The sequence below is a fragment of the Pteropus medius genome, unplaced genomic scaffold (genome assembly GCF_902729225.1).
Source record: "Pteropus medius unplaced genomic scaffold, Ma_sr-lr_union100, whole genome shotgun sequence".
In the NCBI taxonomy this organism is placed as follows: Eukaryota; Metazoa; Chordata; class Mammalia; order Chiroptera; family Pteropodidae; genus Pteropus; species Pteropus medius.
The window spans coordinates 2,969,360-2,990,887 of record NW_024354360.1 but is presented as its reverse complement, the minus strand read 5'-3'; the positions used below and the strand labels follow the sequence as shown (position 1 = coordinate 2,990,887).

The window sequence follows — 21,528 nt, the reverse complement described above, 5'->3', positions numbered from 1 at the left end:
TGTATGTATCAAAACTGTATAATAAATTGCAAACCTCTTCCCCAAAGTGGTCTCTCCATTTTACACTGCCACCAGCATTCTGTGAGAATTTGGTTGCTCCTCATCCTCACCAACATTCGATGTTGCCAGACATTTAGTTTTAGCCACTCTAGTGTCTGTGTTGTGATGATTAATGGTGGTTTAATTTATATTTTATCAGTCACTAAACATGGGACTATCTTTTCAGGCTACACTTTTGTGGATTATCTGTTAGACATTTTGTCCAATTTTATTATGTTGTTTGTCTTCCTATTGAGTTACATGAGATCTTTATGTATTCTCTTATAATTCCTTTATAGAAAATGTTTTCTCCCAGCCTGTAGTTTCCCTTTTTTATTTTCTTAATGCTATCTTTCGATGAGCAGGAAAATTTAATTTTGATAAGTCTAATTTATCATTTTTTTCTTTTATGCATCATGTCTTAAGAAATCTTTGCCTTTGTCTACCTCAGTATTGTAAAGATATTCTCCCATGTTTCCTCCTACAAGTATTATAATTTTTTGCTTTTATATTTAGGTCTGTGACCCATCTCAAAAGCAGTTTTTGTGCACAGTGTGAGTTGTGGGTTTAAGTTCATTTTATTCCACACAAATTTCCAGTTCCAGCACCATTTTTGAGAAAACAGTCCTATCCTCCTTGAATGCTTTAGTGCCTTTATTGAAAATCAGTTGACCATATGTAAGAGTCTATTTCGGGATTTTCTACCAGATTCTATTGATCTATCCTTACACCCCAATACCACATTGTATGGATAATTGTAACATTATATAGTAAGTCTTGCAATCAGGTGATGTAAAGCCTCCATCATTCTTGTTCTCTTTTTATTGTTTTTGCATTTGAATGTAAATTATAGAACCAGTTTGTCAGTTTCTACAAAAGTGCCTACTGGGATGTTTTTTAACTTTTGATTTTGAAATAACTTCAAACCTGTGGAAAAGTTACAAAAATAGTAATAGGTAGTCCCATATGCTCTTTACCCAGGTTTACCAGTTTTTATCATTTTGCCATATTCGATTTATCATTTCTACTACGCATATTTCCAATTATTATTTTTTCTGAACCATTTTGAGAGTATGTTGCATTCATTACACTTCTTTGCTCCTTGGTACTTCAGTCTGTATTCATTAAGATCAATGATGTTTCCTTACAGAACAGCAGCTTGAAATTCAGAATATATGTCTTCGAATTGCCATTCCTACTCCAATTTCTCTAACTGTCCCAGTCATGCTGTTTAGATCCCTCTCTGCTTGATACAGGATCCTCACCATGTTGCTTTAGTCTCCTTTAATCTGGAACAGTTTCTCAACCTTTCTTGACATTGAAATTTTTGATGATTGCAGGGTGGTTATTGTATAGAATGTCTCTAAATTTATGTTTGATTGTTGTTTTCTCATGATTAAATTCTGGTTATGTGTTTTTGTCTGAAATAGTACATAAGTGATGTTTCCTTTTCAGGATATCACATCCGCAGAACCATGATGTCAGTTTGCCTCTTATTGGTGATGTTAATTTTGCTCACTTGGTTAAGATTCATTTTCTCCTTATATAGTTATTTTTCATTTTGTAATTAAAAGTAATTTGTGAGGAAATGCTGCTAGGATTTTGATAGGGTAGTATTGTACTTTGGAAGAATTGACTTCTTAAAACTATTGAGTATTCCAATCTATGAACATAGTATATATTTCTATTTATTTAGGTTTTCTTTCCATTCATTCTGCAGTGTTTTGAAGTTTTAGGTGTGGAGGTCTTGTACATACTTTATTAATTTTAGTCCTACCTATTTTAACCATTTTAAATTATATAATTCAGTGGCATTGTGTACAGTCATATTGCTAAGCAAGTGTGACCACATCCATCTCGAGTTTTTTCAGCTTCCCAAACTGAAACTCTGTCCCCATCAAACACTAATTCCTCATTCTCTTCCCCCCGCCCCCCAGCCTTTGGCACCCACCATTCTACTTTCTGTCTCTGTGAATTTGACTACTCTTATATGTGTTTTTAACATTATTATAAATGATATTTTTTAAAAAGTGATTTGCTAACTGTTGCTAACATATAGAAATATAGTTGGTTATACTGCCCTTATCCTGAGGCCTTACTAAATCCGTATTAGTCTTAGTAGTGTTAAAAAATATATTCCTTAGGATTTTCTGTGTAAATTAAGATATCATCTGTGAATACAAATAGTTTTATTTCTTTCCAATCTGTAAGCCATTTATCTATTTGTCTCCTTCCTTCCTCTGTCTCTCTCCCTCCCTCCTTCCCTCTCTCAATGGATAGATAGATAGATAGATAGATAGATAGATAGATAGATAGATAATCTTTTTTTCTTTCTATTATCTATATAATTATCATAATGATTAGGACCTCTACTGCAATTTGTGTGGAAGTGCTAAGAACCTACATCTTTGTCTTGTTTTTATTTCTATAGGGAAAATGCACCTTATTTCGCCATTAAATAAGATGTTTATTGTAAGCTTCTCATAGATACTTTTAAAAATTAGATCGAGGAAGTTATTTTCTTTGTTGAGAGTTTTGCTAATGAGTGCTGACTTCTGTCAGCTGCTTTTTCTGTATCAACTGATATAATAACATAGTTTTTCTCTGTCTCTGTGTTTTCCATGATTGTTTTTTTAAATGTTGAAGTAATTTTGTATTCTTGGGTTAACCCAGTTGGTCCATTAACCATTTCTATAATATATTTTTATTTTGCTGAGTACAGTTTGCTATTGTTTTGTGAACTATGTTGCCCCTTTGATCTGTAATGTCTTGAGACATCCTTGTCAGGTATTTTATGCTTGCCTCCTAAAATGAATTAGAAAGTATCCCTTCTTTATTTTCTGAAAGATTTTGTGTAAAATTACTAATGTTTATTCCTTAAATGTTTGACAGAATTCACCAGTTTCTGTTATTTGAAGCTGGAGTTTTAATCATGGGACTTTTTTACTACAACTTCAAATAAGAGATTTAGGGCTATTTGTATTTGCACTATGTGTTTTTCAAAGAATTTATCATTTTTATTTCTAAGTTGGATCTATATAATTACATTCATAATTTTTCTTGTTATCTTTTAACATTTGTTAGTGTTTGGTGATGTCCCCTTGTGCATTTCTGATGTCGGTGATATGTGTTTTCTCTTAATCACTTTTTTTATGTGTTAGCAAATTTGTTAACTATTTGAATAATTAACTTTTGGCTTTACCAATTTTTTATTATTTTCTATTTTATTGATTTCTGCTTTCATCACTAGTATTTTCTGCTAATTCAGGTTTAATTTCACATTCTATTTCTAAATTCTTAAGGTATAAAAAACCTTATCTCATTTAAGCATTTAGAGCTATAAATTTATCTTTTATTACTGTTTTAGCTGCATGCCATCCTGTTTCCATTGTTTACTGTATACTTTTCACATTCCATTTTTTTCTCTCTCCGTTTATGTTTTTATTTATTTCAATTTTTTTATGGTGACACTGGTTAATGAAATCTTCTAAGTTTCTACTGTATATTTTAACAATAAGGCATATATATATTACATTGTGTGTTCACATCCCATAGTTAGATTTCTTTCTGTCACCACATATTTCACCCCTTTTAACACTTCTACCTCCCACTCCCCTCCCCTTACCTCCCTACTGTCTGGTAACCACTAGTCTATTGTCCATGTCCATGAGTCTCTGTTTGTTTGTCCTGTTCATATGTTGCTTTTAGGTTTATATCCCACATATAAGTGACATCATATGATTTTCAACTTTCTCCATCTGGCTTATTTCACTTAGCATGATTATCTCGAGCTCCATCCATGTCGCAAATGGCAGTATTTCATCTCTTATGGCTGAGCAATATTCCATTATATATATGTACCACTGCTTCTTTATCCAAACAGCTATCGTAGGACATTTTGGTTGCTTCCATGTCCTGGCCACTGTGAATAATGCTGCTATGAATATCGGTGTGCAAATATCTTTTTGGATATGAGTTTTCAAGCCTTTGGGATAAATACCCAGTAGAGGGATTGCTGGATCATATGGTAGATCAATTCTTGGTTTTTTGAGGAACCTCCATAATGTTTTCCTTAGTGGCTGTACCAATTTGCAGCCCCACCAACAGTGTATGAGAGTTCCTTTTTCTCTGCGTCCTCTCCAACATTTGTTATTACTTATCCTGTTGATTATAGCTATTCTAACAAATATGAGATGGTATCTCATTGTGGTTTTGATTTGCATTTCCCTAAGAGCTAGCGATGTTGAGCATCTTTTCATATATCTGTTGGCCATTTGTATGTCCTCTAGGGAGAAGTGTCTGTTCAGATCCTCTTCCTTTTTTTTGATTGGATCGTTTGTTTTTTTGTTTTTTGTTTTTTTGTCATTATTGAGTTGTATGAGTTCTTTGTATATTTTGGATATTAGGCCCTTATCGAAGACATTGCTTGTAAATATATTTTCCCATTCGGATGGTTGACTCTTTACCTTGTTGATGGTTTCTTTTGCTGAGCAGAAGCTTTTTAGTTTGATGCAGTCCCATTTATTTATTTTTGCTTTTATTTCCCTTGCCTTTGAGGTCAAATTCATAAAATCCTCTTTAAGTCCAAGGTCCTTGAGTTGAGTTCTGATGTTTTCTTCTATGCATTTTATTATTCAGGTCTTATATTCAGGTCCTTAATCCATTTTGACTTAATTTTGATATGTGATGATAGGCAACAGTCTAGTTTCATTCTTTTACAGGTGGCCTTCCAGTTTTCCCAGCATCATTTATTGAAGAGGCTTTCCTTTCTCCACTGTATGTTTTTGGCTTTTTTCTCGAAAATTATTTGCCCATATATATATGGATTTACTTCTGGACTCGATTCTGTTCCACTGGTCCGAGTGTCTGTTTTGCTTCCAGTACCATGCTGCTTTGATTACTGTCACTTTGCAGTATAAATTGAAGTTGGGCAGCATGATGCCTCCAGCCTCGTTCCTTTTTCTCAAGATGGCTTTGGCAATTTGGGGTCTTTTATGCTTTCAAAAAGTCATCTGATGATTTTTTGTTCTATTTCTTTTAAAAATGCCGATGAGATTTGATGGGGATTGCGTTAAATCTGTATAATGCTTTAGCTAATGACGGTCATTTTAACTATGTTGATTCTTCCAATCCAAGAACACAAAAGATCTTTCCATTCCTTTGTATCTTCTTCAATTTCTTTTAACAGGGTCTTATAGTTTTCATTATAGAGGTCCTTTACATGTTTCATTAGATTTATTCCTATATAATTTTGTTCTTTTTGTTGCAATTGCAAAAGGAATTATTTTTTCCACTTCTTTTTCTGACGCTTCATTATTAGAGTATAGAAACGCTATGGGTTTTCGAACATTAATTTTGTATCCAGAAACATTACTGTATTTATTTGCTTATCATTTCTAGTATTGGTCTTGTGGAGTCATTAGGGTTTTCTATATAGAGAATCATGTCATCAACAAATAATAGCAGTTTGACTTCTTCATTTCCTATTTGGATGCCTTTTATATATTTCTCTTGCTTTATTACACTCTCTAGGACCTCTAGTGTTAAAGTAAATAACAGTGGTGATAGTGGACAGCCTTGCTTTGTTCCTGATCTTAGAGGGAAGGTTTTTAGTTTTTCACCATTAAGTATAGTGTTGGATGAGGGTTTGTCATATATGGCCTTATTATGTTAAGGTACTTTCTTTCTATACCAATTTTGTTAGGTGTTTTGATCATAAATGGATGTTGTATCTTGTCAAAGGCTTTCTCTGCATCTATCGATATGGTCATATGACTCTCATACTTTAATTTGTTTATATTGTGTATCACATTAATCGATTTGCATAGCTTGAACCATCTCTGTGCTCCTGGATGAAGCCCACTTGATCGTGATGTATAATCTTTTTAATATGTTGCTGTAAATGGTTCTCTAATATCTTATTTAGGATTTTTGCATCTGTGTTCATGAGATATTAGTTTGTAGTTTTCTTTTTCTGTGTTATCTTTACCAGGCTTTGGTATCAGAGTGATATTGGCCTCATAAACTGAGTTGGGAAATATTGCCTCCTCTTCGATTTTTTGGAAGAGTTTGAGGAGAATAAGTATTAAATCTTCTTTGAATGTTTAGTAGAATTCACTGGTGAAGCCATCTAGTCCTGGACTTTTACATTTTGGTAGGTTTTTGACGATTGTTTCAATTTCCATACTGCTGATTGGTCTATTTAGATTTTCCAGTTCTTCGTGATTCAGTCTAGGGAGGTTGTATCTTTCTAAATACTGGTCCATTTCTTCTAGGTTATTAAATTTGGTGTTATATACTTTTTCATAGTATACTTGTATGATCCCTTGTATTTCTACAGTGTCTGTTGTAATTTCCCCTCTTTCATCCCTGATTTTGTTTATTTGTGTCCTTTCTCTTTTTTCTTTAGTGAGTCTAGCCAAGGGTTTGTCAATTTTATTAACCTTTTCAAAGAACCAGCTCTTTGTTGCATTTATTTTTTCTATTGTTTTGTTTTTAATTTTATTTATTTCTGCTCTAATTTTGATTCTTTCTTTCTACTGACTTTAGGCTTCATTTATTCTTCCTTTTCTAGTTTTTTAAGATGAAGCGTTAGGTTGTTTATTTGGACTCGTTCTTGATTTTGGAGATAGGCCTGTAATGATATGAACTTTCCTCTTATGACTGCTTTTGCCATGTCCCAAAAGTTTTGATATATTGTACTATCATTATCATTCGTTCCTATGTATCTCTTGATCTCTCTTTCTATTTCTTCTCTGATCCAATTATTCTTCAGTAGCACATTACTTAATCTCCATTTATTTGTGGTTCTTCCCCCTTTTCTTTTGCAGTTGATCTCTACTTTCAAAGCATTACAATCAGAGATTATGGTTACATATGATTTCAACCCTCTTGTATTCATTCGAGGCTATTTTTGTGTCCCAGTATGTGGTCAGTCCTTGAGAATGTTCCATGTGCACTAGTGAAGAATGTATAAGCAACTGTTTGGGGATGAAAAGCTATGTAAATTTCAATTGTGTCCAGTCGGTCTACTGTGTCATTTCAGGATGTTATTTGCTTATTGATTTTCTGTTCGAATGATCTGTCTATATCCAACAGTGGGGTATTTAGGTCCCCTACTATGATAGTGTTTAGTTCTGTTTCTCCCTTTAGTTCTGGTAGTAATTGCTTTATATATTTTCAGTGCTCCCTGATTGGGAGCATAGATATTAATAAATGTTATGTCTTCTTGGTGCATGATTCCCTTTATCATTATAAAGTGTCCTTCAGTATCTTTCTTTACCTTTTTAATTTTTAAGTCTATTTCATTTGATATTAGTACCACTTCTCGTGCTTTTCTCTGAATGCCATTAGTTTGAAATATCATTTTCCACCCTTTCACTTTGAGTCTATATTTGTCTTTGGAACTGAGATGTATCTCCTGGAGGCAGCCTATGATTGGGTTTTGTTTTTTGATCCATTCTGCAACTCTGTGCTATTTACATGTAGGGTGATTATTGAAATATGAGGTCTTCTTATAGACATTTTCTCTTTTGCTTTCTGGTATCTTGGTGTTTCCATTGCTTCCTTGTCTTTGTGTGTCTTTTTCTTTTTATATTTTAGTTGAGTCTTCTGTGTTTTCCTTCTGTTTCTTCTTGTTTTATGTTATATTCTTCAGTTCTGAATCTTTGGCGTGTGGTTACCATTACAAATGTGTAAAAGATAGTTATATATACAATCATCCATTTTCTTCTAAGTGTGCCTTATCTCCATTCCCCTTTGCGCATTTGGATCTTCAAATCCTCCCCTTTTCAGTAATTGTTGTCTCAATTTATCCCTGTGTGTGCTCAACATTTATTATTATCTTGCTATAGCAAATCTCTTATCATTTAAGCTTGTAATGCCCTGTTCTTAGGAAGTGTTGCACTCCTCTGCTTCTATCTGCCTGCTAGTTGCCTTACTCCTAATTATGTTTTCTTTTGCGGGGGAGGAGTCATTTTGTTTTTGGTGAGCTCACCCCTTTGAGTATGTCCTGTAATGCAAGTCTCATAGTGGAGAATTCCCTCATTTTTTGTATGTCTGGAAAAGTCTTAATTTCTCGTTCATGTCTAAAGGAGAGCTTTGCTGGATTTGATTCTGCTGCTTTCTGACTTTGTGAGGTTTTTGTCAAGAAGTCCGATGATAATCTAATGGATTTTCTTTTATAGGTTACTGTTTTCTTCTTTCTGGCTGCCCTGAGAATTCTATCTTTGTCATTGATTTTTGATAACTTTAATACGGTGTATCCTGGTGAAGGCCTTTTTGGGTTGAGATAATTGAGTGTTCTGTTGACTTCTTAAATTTCAAGTTCCATCTTATTCCTTAGATTTGGGAAATTCTCGTCCACTATTTGTCTAAAAATGCTTTCTAGTCTCTGCTCCTTTTCCTTGCCTTCGGTAATGCCCATTATTCTTATGTTTCTTCTCCTGATGGTATCAGCTAGTTCTTGTATTTCCCTTTCATTATTTTTCATTCTTCGCTTTCGTTCTTCTTCATTCTGATTTATTTTTAGATTTCTGTCCTCGATATCACTGATCCTTTCCTCCATTTGGTCAACTCTATTTCCCAAGCTTGCTCTTTCATTTTTCATCTCATGCAGTGTGTTCTTCATCTCCAGAAGTTCTATTTGATTCTTTTTGAGGATTTCCCTCTCCTTGTTGATCTAGTTGTTTTTTCAATTCCTGAAATTGTTGATATGAATTGTTTTGGATCTCATTGAGTTTTTTCAGAATTACCATCCTGAATTCTCTGTCAATTAAGTCACATATTTCTATGTCTATAAGCTTATTTTGTGGAGATGCCTCTTTCTGAGATGCCTTGTCACCTTGGTTGTTTAATGGACTATTTCTCCATCTGGGCATTAATGGAAGTGTAGTCTGCTTTTTTACCAGAAAGAAGATTTATTATATAATGGTCTGTCTTTAGCTTGTTGCAAAGAAGGCATTTTTCTTTTGGTTTCTAGTAAGTGGTGTCTGAGCCTCTTGGATTTCTGCTTTATATAAAGCCTTAATAATGCCTTTTTTTTTCCTTATAGATATTTAATCACGCTCACTACTCTCAGTCTCAGTCCCTGTCAGTGTTAGCAACAGTTTTGGTAGTGTTTGCTCAGATTCCCCTGGGGATCTGCGGTGTTCAGTCTCCAAAGATATGGGGGAAGAGGCCTTTTGGATTGGGGGCGCAGGCTGCTACTCAGCCTCAGTTTTGCATCCACAGCTGGTGAAAATCAACTGTTCTTTCTCTGCTGTCCCCACTTCTCTTCCATCCCCACTTCTCTTCATTCTGCCCTGATGACTGGGCCCTGCTGCCAGCTGTGTGAAGCTCACAGCTTTCTCAGGCAGGGCTGTTCAGGGAGCTCACAGCACCTTCTCCCCTCTCCCACCTCTTAAAGCCTACAAGAGGCAGCTTCTTTATTTTTCTCAGTCCACTGCCTGACATCCGGGGTTCTTGCCTGTGGTAGCTCTTATGCACAGATCCCACGTTCAGACATGCTGGTGTGCAGTTTTGGTGTTTTTTGTTGTGTTTTAGCTCTTCAGCTTTTTGTTGTTTCAAGGGGAGACACCTCAGGACTTCTTTCACTCCACCATGTTTCTGACATCCCACATTTCATTTAAAATCCTGTTTAAATTTTCTTTGTATATATATTTTTTTGAGCCCAAAGGTTATTTAGAAGTGTGCTATTTAACTCCCAAATATTTGGAGAGTTTCTAAATATCTTTTGTTATTGATTTCTATTTTAATTTTGTGTGACCAGAAATTCATAATTTCAGTTCTTTTAGACTTATTGTGAGTTATTTTGTGGAGATCGTATGGCATTTCTGGGTGAACGTGCCATGCACACTGAAACATATTTGCTGTCTTGTTGAGTATATTGTTTTACAAATGTCCAATAGGTCAAGGGAGTGATTGCTATTTGTTTCTTCATTAATTTTTTTGCATAGTTCTATTAATTGCTGAGAGACAGGTGTTAAGGTTTTTAACTATAACTGTGGATTTTTCTGAGTTGTCCTCTTGTTCTGTCAATTCTTATTCATATATTTTGAAGCTCTGATATTACGTACATTCATGTTTCTGTCTTTTTGGTTAATAGACCCTTTTATTTGAAAGTTGTTTTCACTGAGTATGAAATTCCAGATTCACAGTTCATTTTCTCTGCTAGTGCACTGAACCTTACATTACATCGTCTTCTATTTTTCATTGTTTCTGTTAAGTGTCAGCTATTATTCCTCATGTTCCTGCATTTCTGTTTCTCCTAGGTTTTCAGCTGGTTGACTGTGATGTGTGTGGGTGTGGTTTCCTTTGTATTTATCCTGCTTGCTTTTCACTTGACATTCCTTGATTAGCATGTAACTGTTTTTTAATTAAACTTGGAAAAATTTTGGCCATTATTCCTTCAAACCTTTTTTTCTGATTTTTTATGTCTCTCCTCTCCTCCTGGGGTCTTTCCTGAACATCAGTTGGACTGCTTGTACTTTCCCATAGCTCACTGAGGCTCCGTTTATTTTTTATAAAACTTTGTCTCTCTTTGTTTCAATTTGGAAATTTTCTGTTGACCTGTCAAGTGTATTGATTTTTTTTCTATTTTATACACCTTGAATACCATGTTTAATTGGAGAATGTGTGTTTTAGTTCTTTCCTGTATTTTATAGTTTCCATCTCTTCTGTAATTACCTATATCCTCATTATATTTTCTTCTGTTTTTCCATACTTAGAGTTTCTTAAAGTCCTGGTCTGCTAATTCTAACATCTGGGTCATCTTTGAGTTGGTTTCTCTTGACCACGAGTTATAGTTTGCAGTTTCTTCATGTTTCTGGTAATTTTTTATTATATACTGGACATTGTGGTTTGTACACTAGATTTTATTGCCTTCCTCTGAAGAGTGTTTTGTTACAGCAGCCTATTAGATTACTATCAGATCACCTAGAGCTTATGAAGTTTAGCTTCTGGCTTTGTTAAAGGAATTTATTTCAGATTATTCTTTGTGAGTTTGCTCTGCACACCCCCCACCCTCCAATCTGAGATAGAACTTCTTCTGTTTCACTCAAGGAAGCACCCATTTATTACAGGCAAACCCTTTCATAATAAGAACAACAATTATGAAATGATTTAACCACTTTTAACAAAAACCATAGGGGAAAAGAAATGTTAACTTCCTACACAATGCATAACTCCATTTGAATTTTGACATTGATTACTTTTCAACTTCAAAGGAGCCTTATGTTCCTTTTAAGATTATTTATTATTTATATCCATAAATTTTCTAAGTTTTTCTTCAGCTCTGTCATTCTTCAAAGTTCCCAAACTATGCCAGAGAAAGATAAAACATAATTCTGTTTGAAAATATAAAGTAATTCCTACTTGTTTTCTCAAAATTCAAAAACCTGAAGGACATCATTTTCTAACCACTTCTGTTTGTGTTTTGGACATTCTCTAAAACTCAGTTTGTAAGCCAACTGAGATGAGTAAGCGGTGAATGAGATGGAATGGCCTTGAGCTCATTCTCAGCATGTTTTTCCAGCACCCCTGTTGCTCTCCCCATCCTGTGGGTGCCTGACCAGTGGCCAGGGAGAAGTCCACACCAGGGAGGAGCCCACAGTGAGGGAACAGATTTTCCATTTCTTGACTCTTGAAGCAGAGAAAAGAAATTGTCATTCTTGTGGGGTCATCCCAAGGGACTGATTGAATGAATCAAATCTCATACCCTAGGCATAGATGACATTAATCAGAGCACACACATCTTAATGGTTTCCTTGGCAGAGCAGGCAAGTGTCCTGAACCCAACCTGCAAACTGACACATAGCATAAACTTCGAGGCAGAGCTGACTATAGTTGAGTTGGTGTGTCTGGCAAGTATAATCATTGGTTTTAATTTAATCAACAGTTAACTCCAGCTCACAGAGTGAAAGAGGTGGGTTAGATGTGTATTGTTAGCACATGTGCTTGCCTATTTAAACTATATTTAAGGAATCCTTGACCCAAAGAAAGTGAACTTGAGAGAAAGGGCTTCTGGCTCTTATTGATGCCAGGATCTCCTTACTTAGATTTTATGGCTCTAGATCATTTTTCATTTTTTTGTTTGTTTATTTTTGTTTTTTAAGAGAGTTGTTTTCTTCAGGGACTGAGAACACAGCAGAGGAGAGAGAATCAGGCAGAGGCAGCTAAAGAGAGGGTGTTCTACCAGAACCTTTGAGTCCATTGTTACAAGCCTCCAGATTTTACACTTATGAGGTAGCTGGGTTGGAGATTTATAATGGATGCAACCCCATTTCTGTTTGGAGATGGTCAGAATCAGTGTATGGTGGAATGACAAGTGTTGTTAGGCTTATGGGCAGGTTACAGATTTGCTAGAAAACAAGTGACTTCATTACAGGCCTGAGCACTTATCCCCGGAGCCTCAGACCCCCTATCTTTGCTACCCAATAGACAACAGCCCTAGTATATCTGCTGTGCCCCAGTTGTCTCCTTGGAGCATTCTGAGGACCACTTTAAAAAGCATCTGGGTACTTAGAATGACTGATCTCATTGGCTGAATGCAGGTCTGACAGTTTCTACAAAAAATTTAGCCCAGACCTCAAATGGGGCTTGTGCAGGATGTTCCCTACAGGCGTTGGGAAGTTCAGACTCCAGGGCCAAGAGGGAGACATGCTTACGTGAGTCTCCCTTTGTGTCTCCATATTTAGACACGTGGTCCGTCCCCCATATTTACACATGTGGTCTATCTAGTAATGACGAGGTTATACCTCTGTGGTATAATAAGCACACTTCCTGGTGCAAATTCCATGAGGGCAAGCCTTTGTGGAATCCCCTTCACTGCTTTTCTCTGTTTCAAAGATTTCTCTCCTATAATTTAAAGGTAGAACACAGTTTCTGGATTATTGTCATTTTCATTAAAGCCTTGCTTGCAAACAGCAGAAGTATATAGGGGCGTGCCAGCAGTGTTTCTGTTGTAGCTTAAGGGTGAGATGAAACATGTTAACCTTTAACATTCTGTGTGTATTTGTACATGTACATATACCCACTCATGTGTACGCTTCAGGTTTATAATGTCTTTTACACTTAGTCCTCTCTTAGTGCCATCCTCCCTTAAAGATGCTTGTTTTTTAAAAAGTTAATAGACTTTATATTTTAGAGCAATTTTAAATTTGCAGAAAAATTGAAGAGATAGTACAGAGAATTCTTGTGTACACACACACACACACACACACACACATACACACACACACACATCTGCACATACACAGTTTCCCCTATTAGTAACATCTTGCATTAGTGTGTTGCATTTGTTACAATTGATGAACCAGTGTTGATGCATTTATTATTAACTAAAGTCCATAGTACATTAGGGTTCATTCTTGGTGCTGTACATTCTATGTTTGAACAAATGTACAATGACACGTATCCACTATTATAGCATCATACAGAATAGTTTCAATGCCCTAAAAGTTCCTTCTGCTCCACCTAGTCACCCATGAGATCCCCCCAACCATCTCTAGCAGCCACTGATCTTTTTACTGTCTCTATCGTTTGCCTTTTTTTAGAATGTTATATAGCTGGAATCATACATGTGGAGCCTTTACAGATTGGCTTCTTTCACTTAGCAATATGCATTTAAGATTCCTCCATGTCATTTCTTTTTGGCACTGAATAATATTCCACTGTCTGGAAGTACCACAGTTTATTTTCCATTCACCTACTGAAGGATATCTTGGTTACTTCCAAATTTTGGCAGTTATGAAAAAAGCTGTATGCAGATTTTTGTGTGGATATAAGTTTTCCATTCATTTGGGTAAATACCAAGGAACAAGATGGCTAGATCATAGGATGTTGGACTTGAAAAGAAAAGCCATCAGGGTGCTCAGCACCTTCTGGTGCGCTTACAGCCTGTGTTCTTCCCAGAGATGACGACCACGAGGACGGGTTCTGCCAGCCTTACCGGGGCATCGCCTGCGCCCGCTTCATTGGGAACCGGACCATCTACGTGGACTCCCTCCAGATGCAGGGAGAGATCGAGAACCGAATCACAGGTGGGAGTGTGGGCCTTCCGTATGAGACAGTGAGCCTGTGTGCGCCCCCTCACTGCACAGAAGCTCCGGATGTGTGTTTTGTCACTAACTTGGATAGTGCATCCCTGCTCCATGTCTCTTGCAGTAGAAAGTCAGAGACCTTTTTTAGAATAGTGGCAATGGTTTACCCTATTTGTGTGTTTAAATTAGCAAGTGCAGATTGCTTAGTCTACATGTCTAATACATTCACTTAAGCCAACCCTGTGGGACCGAAGCCCTGAGTTGTCCTCACTGCATCTCCAGGGTCTCTTGTCCCAGGGCCAGCCACCCTGATGCAGGCAGCCCGGCCCATGGCAATCACTCTGCTTGACTTTAGTGTTCTGTCTTACACTACTGTGCACCCTTGGTGAAAAGGTACACAAGCCTGATTTCAGCCGTTTGGGAAAGGTTTCAGGCCATCAGCCATGTGTGGGGATGCTGCAGTGAGCTCAGGCCTATGTCAGCCCTCAGCTCCCAGGACAGTCAGGTCTTCAGGTGCTGGCTTCACAGCATGAGAAATAGAGCAGAGCATTCAGGAATGAAGCTGCTCGTCCTCCATCTCATTAGGAGTTACCATCTCTGGTTGGTTGTTAGCTTCAACACACTGACTTTTACACGTTAATGTAAAGGTATTCTTTGGGGAAATCCCTTGAGAACTGAGAAAATGAATTAAATCAAAGCTCTGCAAAGCCTTCTTCCTCCTGTCTCTGGTCTCTCCACAAACATGTACATGTTTCTTCTCTCCACAAGAAACCAGGAAAATCTTGTGAAGAAGGCAGGTGTCCTAGCTTAACTGGGTTCTCTACACAGTAGTTCTTGACCCCAACTACCTACTAGCATCACCAGCTGACATCTGATGCTGGGCTCCCCAGGAGAGTTTGTTAGGGCTTGCAGAGGGCCTTGCAAAGCATTGCCCTGGTAAGGGGCAGGAATGGCCTCCTAGGCAGAAACTCATGTAGGTGCCCTTGAACTGTCCTTCTACATTTAGGGTGTAGACTTGTCTTTCACCCTCAGTCTGGAGAGTCTAAGGTCATGGTCACAGAAGGGTCTGCCTGGCCTATGGTTACAGAGCCCCCTGAGGCCAGGACCAGGTGTCTAGTGGGAAATGAAAGGGCAGCAATAGGACCTAGAGGATCCTGGAAGACACCATGTTGGTCCAATGGGAGAATGTTTTGAAAACGTTGCTATCTCTCGTTGGGAAAGCTTTTTATACTATTTAAAGCAGAACTTCTGAAACCAGAACTTCTCAACCCTTTGGACCACAACACTCAGTAAAAGATATACTTTACATCGTAATTTAGTATACAGTACATGTATTTAATAGAATTGAAATCAGTTACAGGAAATAACATTCACCCTTTACAAAAGCAGTGTACTAGGTTTTTTTCTCTTCAGTTGTATTTTATTAAAGAAAAAAGTTGGTTGCAGCCTTAATATGAACTATGTACTCTGACATCTTCTGTTCTGTTCTAATTTTTATCGTTTAAAATGGTAGCTGCAGACTCCAGAATTAATTTTTACATCCCACTAATTGGCAAATACTGATTCAAGCACAAAATCGTTTCTCGGTTATTTTTTCAGGAATTGTTTAAAGGATAAAGCAACTTATATATCTAAGCAGACTGATTGTATAGCAGTTTTTAGATAAAAGTTTAGAATGAGGATTCTCTAGATTTGTGGGTTTTTGAAAAAAATAGGTTTGAAAGTGCTTTAGACTGCCTGACTTGCATTTTAGAGACTGCATTGGTTGGGATGTTCGGATCAGAGAGCATGCTTGTTGGAACTAGCTCCCCAGACTCTGGAAGCTTCCCAGGGAATGGACCTAAAGAAACCTTCAGAATTAGATGCAGGGCGTGGACGAAAGTGAGGATATGAGTTGTTGGACACCCTCTGTGCCTAGAACCTTATTTTCAGAAATAAGCCCTCACATGAGACTCCTGAGGGAGAGCAGAGGAGAAGGAATCCTAAGAGGGTCAGCTGTGGCATCCCATCGATTGATTACCCCAAAGAAACACCAGGTTTGGCCTTCTTAAACAATTTTTCCCTGCTGGAGGTAAAGGCCAGCATTTGCAACCGTTGCTAACTCCACAACGACAGGATTGAACTGGGTTCACACCTGGTTCTTCAGCCAACTCCGAAAGGCCCTGCACCTTAACCTCTTACACCTCTGTTCTTCAGTTTTAATATTAGCCAGAAGTGACCAGAAAGACTGAGGGCAGTGTGACCTGCACACCATGGAGTGCCTGACACAAAGCACTAGATGCAGTGCGTGGACACAGCTGTTAATCCACCTCATGGACCATTCGCCTCACTTGCTATTTTATAAGCTTCATGTGGGCTTTCATTCCCTAACGTGGGATCTCGGCAAATCACTAGACAGATGAAGACACAGGCCCAGGAAGGGCTAAGTGACCAATTTCCCTATAGTAAATAATGGGGTTAAGGCCAGAACTGCTCTCTCACCCAGTTCATCTAACCTGGAGCCTGCCAAGTGTGCTTGGTGGGTCTCGTGGAGATAATGGGCTCCATCTTCTGGCAAAATTGGGCACTACAAGTCATGGATGGCACTGTGGCATCCCAAGAACTAAATTCCAACCTCTCAGGGTGTACAGGCAAAGGCGCCTCTCTTTAGCTGTCCAAGATCATACCATTATGAGCAGGTCCTTCACAAGTTGAAGTAGAGTGGATCTTCTGGCTGATGGCTTCCTGTGAGCCCTGACTGTGACAGCCTTCCCTCCTGCCACTCTGCACAGACCTTGTCCCTACAGCTCCTGCCCCTTCCTTTCTCCATGTCAAGTGTCAATTGTTCTCCCTCTCGGCTGGTTCATTCCTATCACACTCCCATTCTGTGATGTTTTGCCCCCCAAAAGCAAACCAACCAGCCCTGGCTCAGACCCTCCCGCTAGGGCTGCTTCTCCTCTCCCCTTCATCACAAAACTTTTCTCACGCGTAACCCTGCCCTCACCCCACTTTCCAGTCGTTCCTTGCTCTCCCCAGCACACCACCTTAGGTGTCCCTTTCTTCCTGCCACTCCATCATCTGATCCCTCCTCCTGCATTTCTCAGGGCCAGCTATCCATCTTTTCCGCACACTCTTTTCCTCTCTTCCGTCCCTAGTGAGGCCTCCCCAGGCTACTGCATCCTCACCTGCAGGTTTGGGGATGTCGGGAGACCAAGGCCTGCCTGGCCCTTGTGCCTCCTCCAGTCTCTTCTTCTAGAAACCACCTAGCCCACAGGTTCACCCACCGCCCTTCGCTGGCAGAGCCCCCAGTTCAAATCAGGGCCTGAGGAAGTGGCTTTTGGGTCTGAAGCGGGAATCTTCCTGTCATAAAAGAAGCCTATAGCTGAATGAGATCTTGGGCCCAGTTCTTTTTTGTTCTGCTTTTTTTTAGTAAATGTTTGTAAATGAAGCCTAGGACCTACTACATCTAGTGCAAATCTGAGTGGCTCACGTGTTCTTGGGGCCCTGCTCCTGTGAGAGCCTCCCCAGGGGTGCTGAGGATACAGGGTGGAGGGCTGGAGGCACCAGTGGGTGGGGCGGGGTGCCCACCACCTTAACGCAGTCTCACGCCTCCGCAGCGGCCTTCACTATGATAGGCACGTCCACGCATCTATCGGACCAGTGCTCGCAGTTCGCCATCCCGTCCTTCTGCCACTTCGTGTTCCCGCTGTGCGATGCACGCTCCCGGGCGCCCAAGCCGCGTGAGCTGTGCCGCGACGAGTGCGAGGTGCTAGAGAGCGACCTGTGCCGCCAGGAGTACACCATCGCACGCTCCAACCCGCTCATCCTCATGCGGCTGCAGCTGCCCAAGTGTGAGGCGCTGCCTATGCCGGAGAGCCCCGACGCCGCCAACTGCATGCGCATCGGCATCCCGGCTGAGCGGCTGGGCCGCTGTGAGTACCCCCGGCGCGCCTCCACTGGGGACCCTCTTTGGTCTGGGGAAGTGCACAGCCCAGGGCCGCTATTCCAGTAAAACCGTCAGTAGGACTTAAGAGCAGGGATTTCAGTCACAGCTCCAGGCCACACCCAGCTATCTTTGGGGCAAAAGTAAGTCACTCCACCTGTCGGAGCCTTAGACTTCATTCTGTAAAATGGAGTAATCTCTGTGCCTGCCCACCACAAAAAGCTATTAGGGGCATGCGGGTGATAGGGCCAGCTTCCAAACCTGCGTTGTGATCCACAGCACCTCACACTGACTAGGTCAGGCCTACACCCTCCTCCAGGGGCACCCAGGGAAGGAAGAGGCCACCTTCCTCTGGGGCTCAAGGCTCCAGGTTGCAGTCACTCCTTATGCCAGGCTGGGGCCCCCGGGGTGCGGGTGTGGCAGGGTACTTCCAGGAGGTCTAAGCCTGGTCTGCTGCTCCACTGCCCTCGTGGCTGTGGCCGAATCCTGGCTGCAGGGCTTACTCAATATGACCTGGGACAAGTTGCTTCAATACCATTTCCTCATGTTACATGGGAATTATAACTACTAACCTCAGGAGTTGGAATGAAGATTAAATGAGTTAATATTTAGAAAGTTCTCAGAACAATGCCCAAACACAGCAAGCACTCTGTAGCCGTTGTTCAGCATATGCACATTCCAGGGTCTGGCTCAGAGAGGGCTCTCCATCTCCCCCATGGAGGTGGAGTGATGCATGTGCCCCAACTGGGTCCTCCCTGGGTAGCAAGGGGCGTCTGAGGTGCAGGCCAGGCCTGGCACTTTCTTCTTCCTTCCTACACAGTTTGCTTTTGCTTCGAGTGCAGGTGAATATGAGGCTGGTGTTGACATCCTCAATTGTGGAGTGCAGGGTCCCTGTTGGGTCCCAAAGGTGGTTTCACGGTCATGGAATAACTTCTGACAGGTTTTCTTTCCCATATATGTCCCTGATGCACCCTCAATTTAGTGAGTTTGGGACTTTATTAGGTCATTATTTTTAATGTGCTTTTCTTAGAAGTTATGTAAAATCCTTTGGTCTTTTGGAAACTCCACTTTGAGTACATGCAGGCAAAGTGGTTTGTTGTCCTTTCAGGAAGAGCTGAATAAGGGCGCTCTCTATGCCTGTGAGGATGGCTACTTCCTCTTGATTTTCATGCCTTCTAATACATCTTTTCTCTTAGACCATCAATGTTACAATGGCTCGGGCACGGATTATAGAGGGACGGCGAGCACCACTAAGTCAGGGCACCAGTGCCAGCCGTGGGCCCTGCAGCACCCCCATAGTCACCACCTAACCAATGCAGACTTCCCCGAGCTCGGAGGGGGACACGCCTACTGCCGGAACCCTGGAGGGCAGATGGAAGGGCCCTGGTGCTTCACGCAGAATAAAAACGTACGCATGGAACTGTGTGACGTACCCTCTTGTAGTATGTATTCTCTCTCATTTTTTTAAAGTGTTGACTGTTGAGTGCACTTTGTGATGACGTGAGACTAGGTGGTTGGTGGCTCTGGGTACTATCCCCGTGATCATTTGTTTTAAATAAAATTGTTACTGGTTATGAAAGTAATATCTGGTCATTATAGGACGTTTTAAATTATAGAAAAGTCTGAAAAATCATGTGCAAATCACCCCTAATTTCCTCGCTCAGTGAAGATTGCTGTTTGCGTTTGGGGGTGCTTCTGTCAGCCCTTTTCCCAGTTTGTATTTTGTGTCTCCATTAACATTGTCACATAGTATTTCCCAATATTAATAATCATGCTCCCCATCACAGTTACAAGCAGCTCCTAAGTCCGGCATCTGCAATTGGAGGCAGCTCCTGTGCTCCTCCTCCCCTCGCTTCCTACTGTGCTCAGCTTTTCTCACAGACTTGTCAGAGTGAGGAAAAAATAGAACTTAAATCTCTTAACTATTTTCCCTGCAATCTCTGTTAGATTATAAATAGGAGAAGAATGTGTAGTTAATGGTTGTGAACTTTACAAACATCATTATCTCTGTGTTCCAATATTTACGCTGCACCAGCTCCAGTCGGCCTGGATACCTGAGACTGGGCTGCCTTCTGAGTCTTACATTTTGGAACCTGGGGTCAGAGGGTTGGTGGAAAATTACTGGGAAAAGATTGATAAAAAAAGGTTAATGGGTGAAGCAAACCAAGGCTCACCATTCACCTGGAAACCTGTCCTGGTGGCCAGCATGCCTCAGCTCTGCCAGTGAGGGGAGTGAAGACCTATGTTCATTACCTTCTCCAGGTCCCAAATTTAGCACTCCCTTTCATTCAGCAGTTCACGCACAAATCCTCAGGAATATGTGTTCATTGCAAAAGTAAATTTTAAGAATGAAAATGTCAGTAGTTAGATTATAGTGTAGCTACTCAGTGGAATACTCCAGTGGTTTAAAAATTTCCTACAAGAAAGGATGTCCATGATGTCCTGTTAAGGGAGAAAAGCAAGTTGTAGGTCAATAGTTGTCTTATGCCTGCTCGCTCGCTTGCACCCTCTCTCTCTTTCTCTTTCTCTCTCTTTCTTCCTTTCTCTTTCCTTCCCTCCCTCCCCTTTTCTTTCTCTTTTTACAAAAACAAAAATGAGCAAAAAGTGTATATGTGTGTGTATGTGCACACATAAGCACCTGCATTTCACAGATGACGTTTTGAAATGATACACACCAAACTTTTAGCAGTGATTTTCCATGATCTACAGAAATGTTAAAAGATGTTTTTATAATGAGCAGTTATTACTTTTGTAACACAAACTAAATCAAAACAAAGAAGAATATGTCCTTTGACCTGGCAATTGCAGGACTCTTATATTGCAGAAATATTTATACTTAGAGGGCAGAAATGCAATATTTATTGCAGAATCACTTTTAATAGCTAAATAATAAGCAGACTAATTGTTTACCAGTTAAGCAACTAGTGTTGGTGATACCATGGAATCATGTGTAGCTGTCAAGGAATGCCTAGAACTGTCTGTCCTGTAGGTAACATCTGAGATAGATTATTTTGCCACAAAACCAGGAGCATGGAAACATGGATGGATATGATTTTATTTAAAATGAATTCTATTTTAAAAAAAAAATGGAACTGCCACTTCTGTATGTCAAAATAGTTGAATATTGGTTATTTCATGTTCAATTTAAAATATACATAAAACATTGGATGAATCCCAACCTATTAACAATGGCAGAGTCTTTGGTGAAATAGGCCATTAGGAATATTCACTGTTCTGTATGCTACAACTATTAATAAGCATGTGTTCTATTGGTGGTTTTTAAAAGATATTGATAAAATAAATGGTTGTACAAGTGTTTGGATGGTGCCCACACCTCTGATCTTGACTTGAGGGGCGTGGATTATCCCCCACCCCTAATCATGAAAAATGACAGAGTCTCTCCTGCCCCCAAGGCTTCTAGAACATCTGCCTCCTGCCTCCTGGGCCAGGAGCGTTTTGTGTGTGTTTTTATTTTATTTTGGATGCTGGAAGGCCAGACTAGGTTTGAGACAATGTAGTTTTTTTTTT

At 39.6% G+C, this 21,528-nt stretch overlaps 1 protein-coding gene across 4 annotated transcripts in view; it reads left to right on the top strand.

The window, feature by feature from the left end:
* The window catches only part of ROR2 (receptor tyrosine kinase like orphan receptor 2), a 209,944-nt gene that overhangs the window by 178,787 nt on the left and 9,629 nt on the right, over positions 1 to 21,528 (top strand). For 3 of the 4 annotated variants that reach the window (XM_039852182.1, XM_039852184.1, XM_039852183.1), the window contains exons 5-7: positions 13,951 to 14,078; positions 17,675 to 17,989; positions 19,197 to 19,442. In XM_039852182.1, the coding sequence (XP_039708116.1) occupies positions 13,951 to 14,078; positions 17,675 to 17,989; positions 19,197 to 19,442 (689 nt within the window). The remainder of the gene's footprint in view (positions 1 to 13,950; positions 14,079 to 17,674; positions 17,990 to 19,196; positions 19,443 to 21,528) is intronic. The other variant, XR_005650502.1, reaches the window with a different exon arrangement.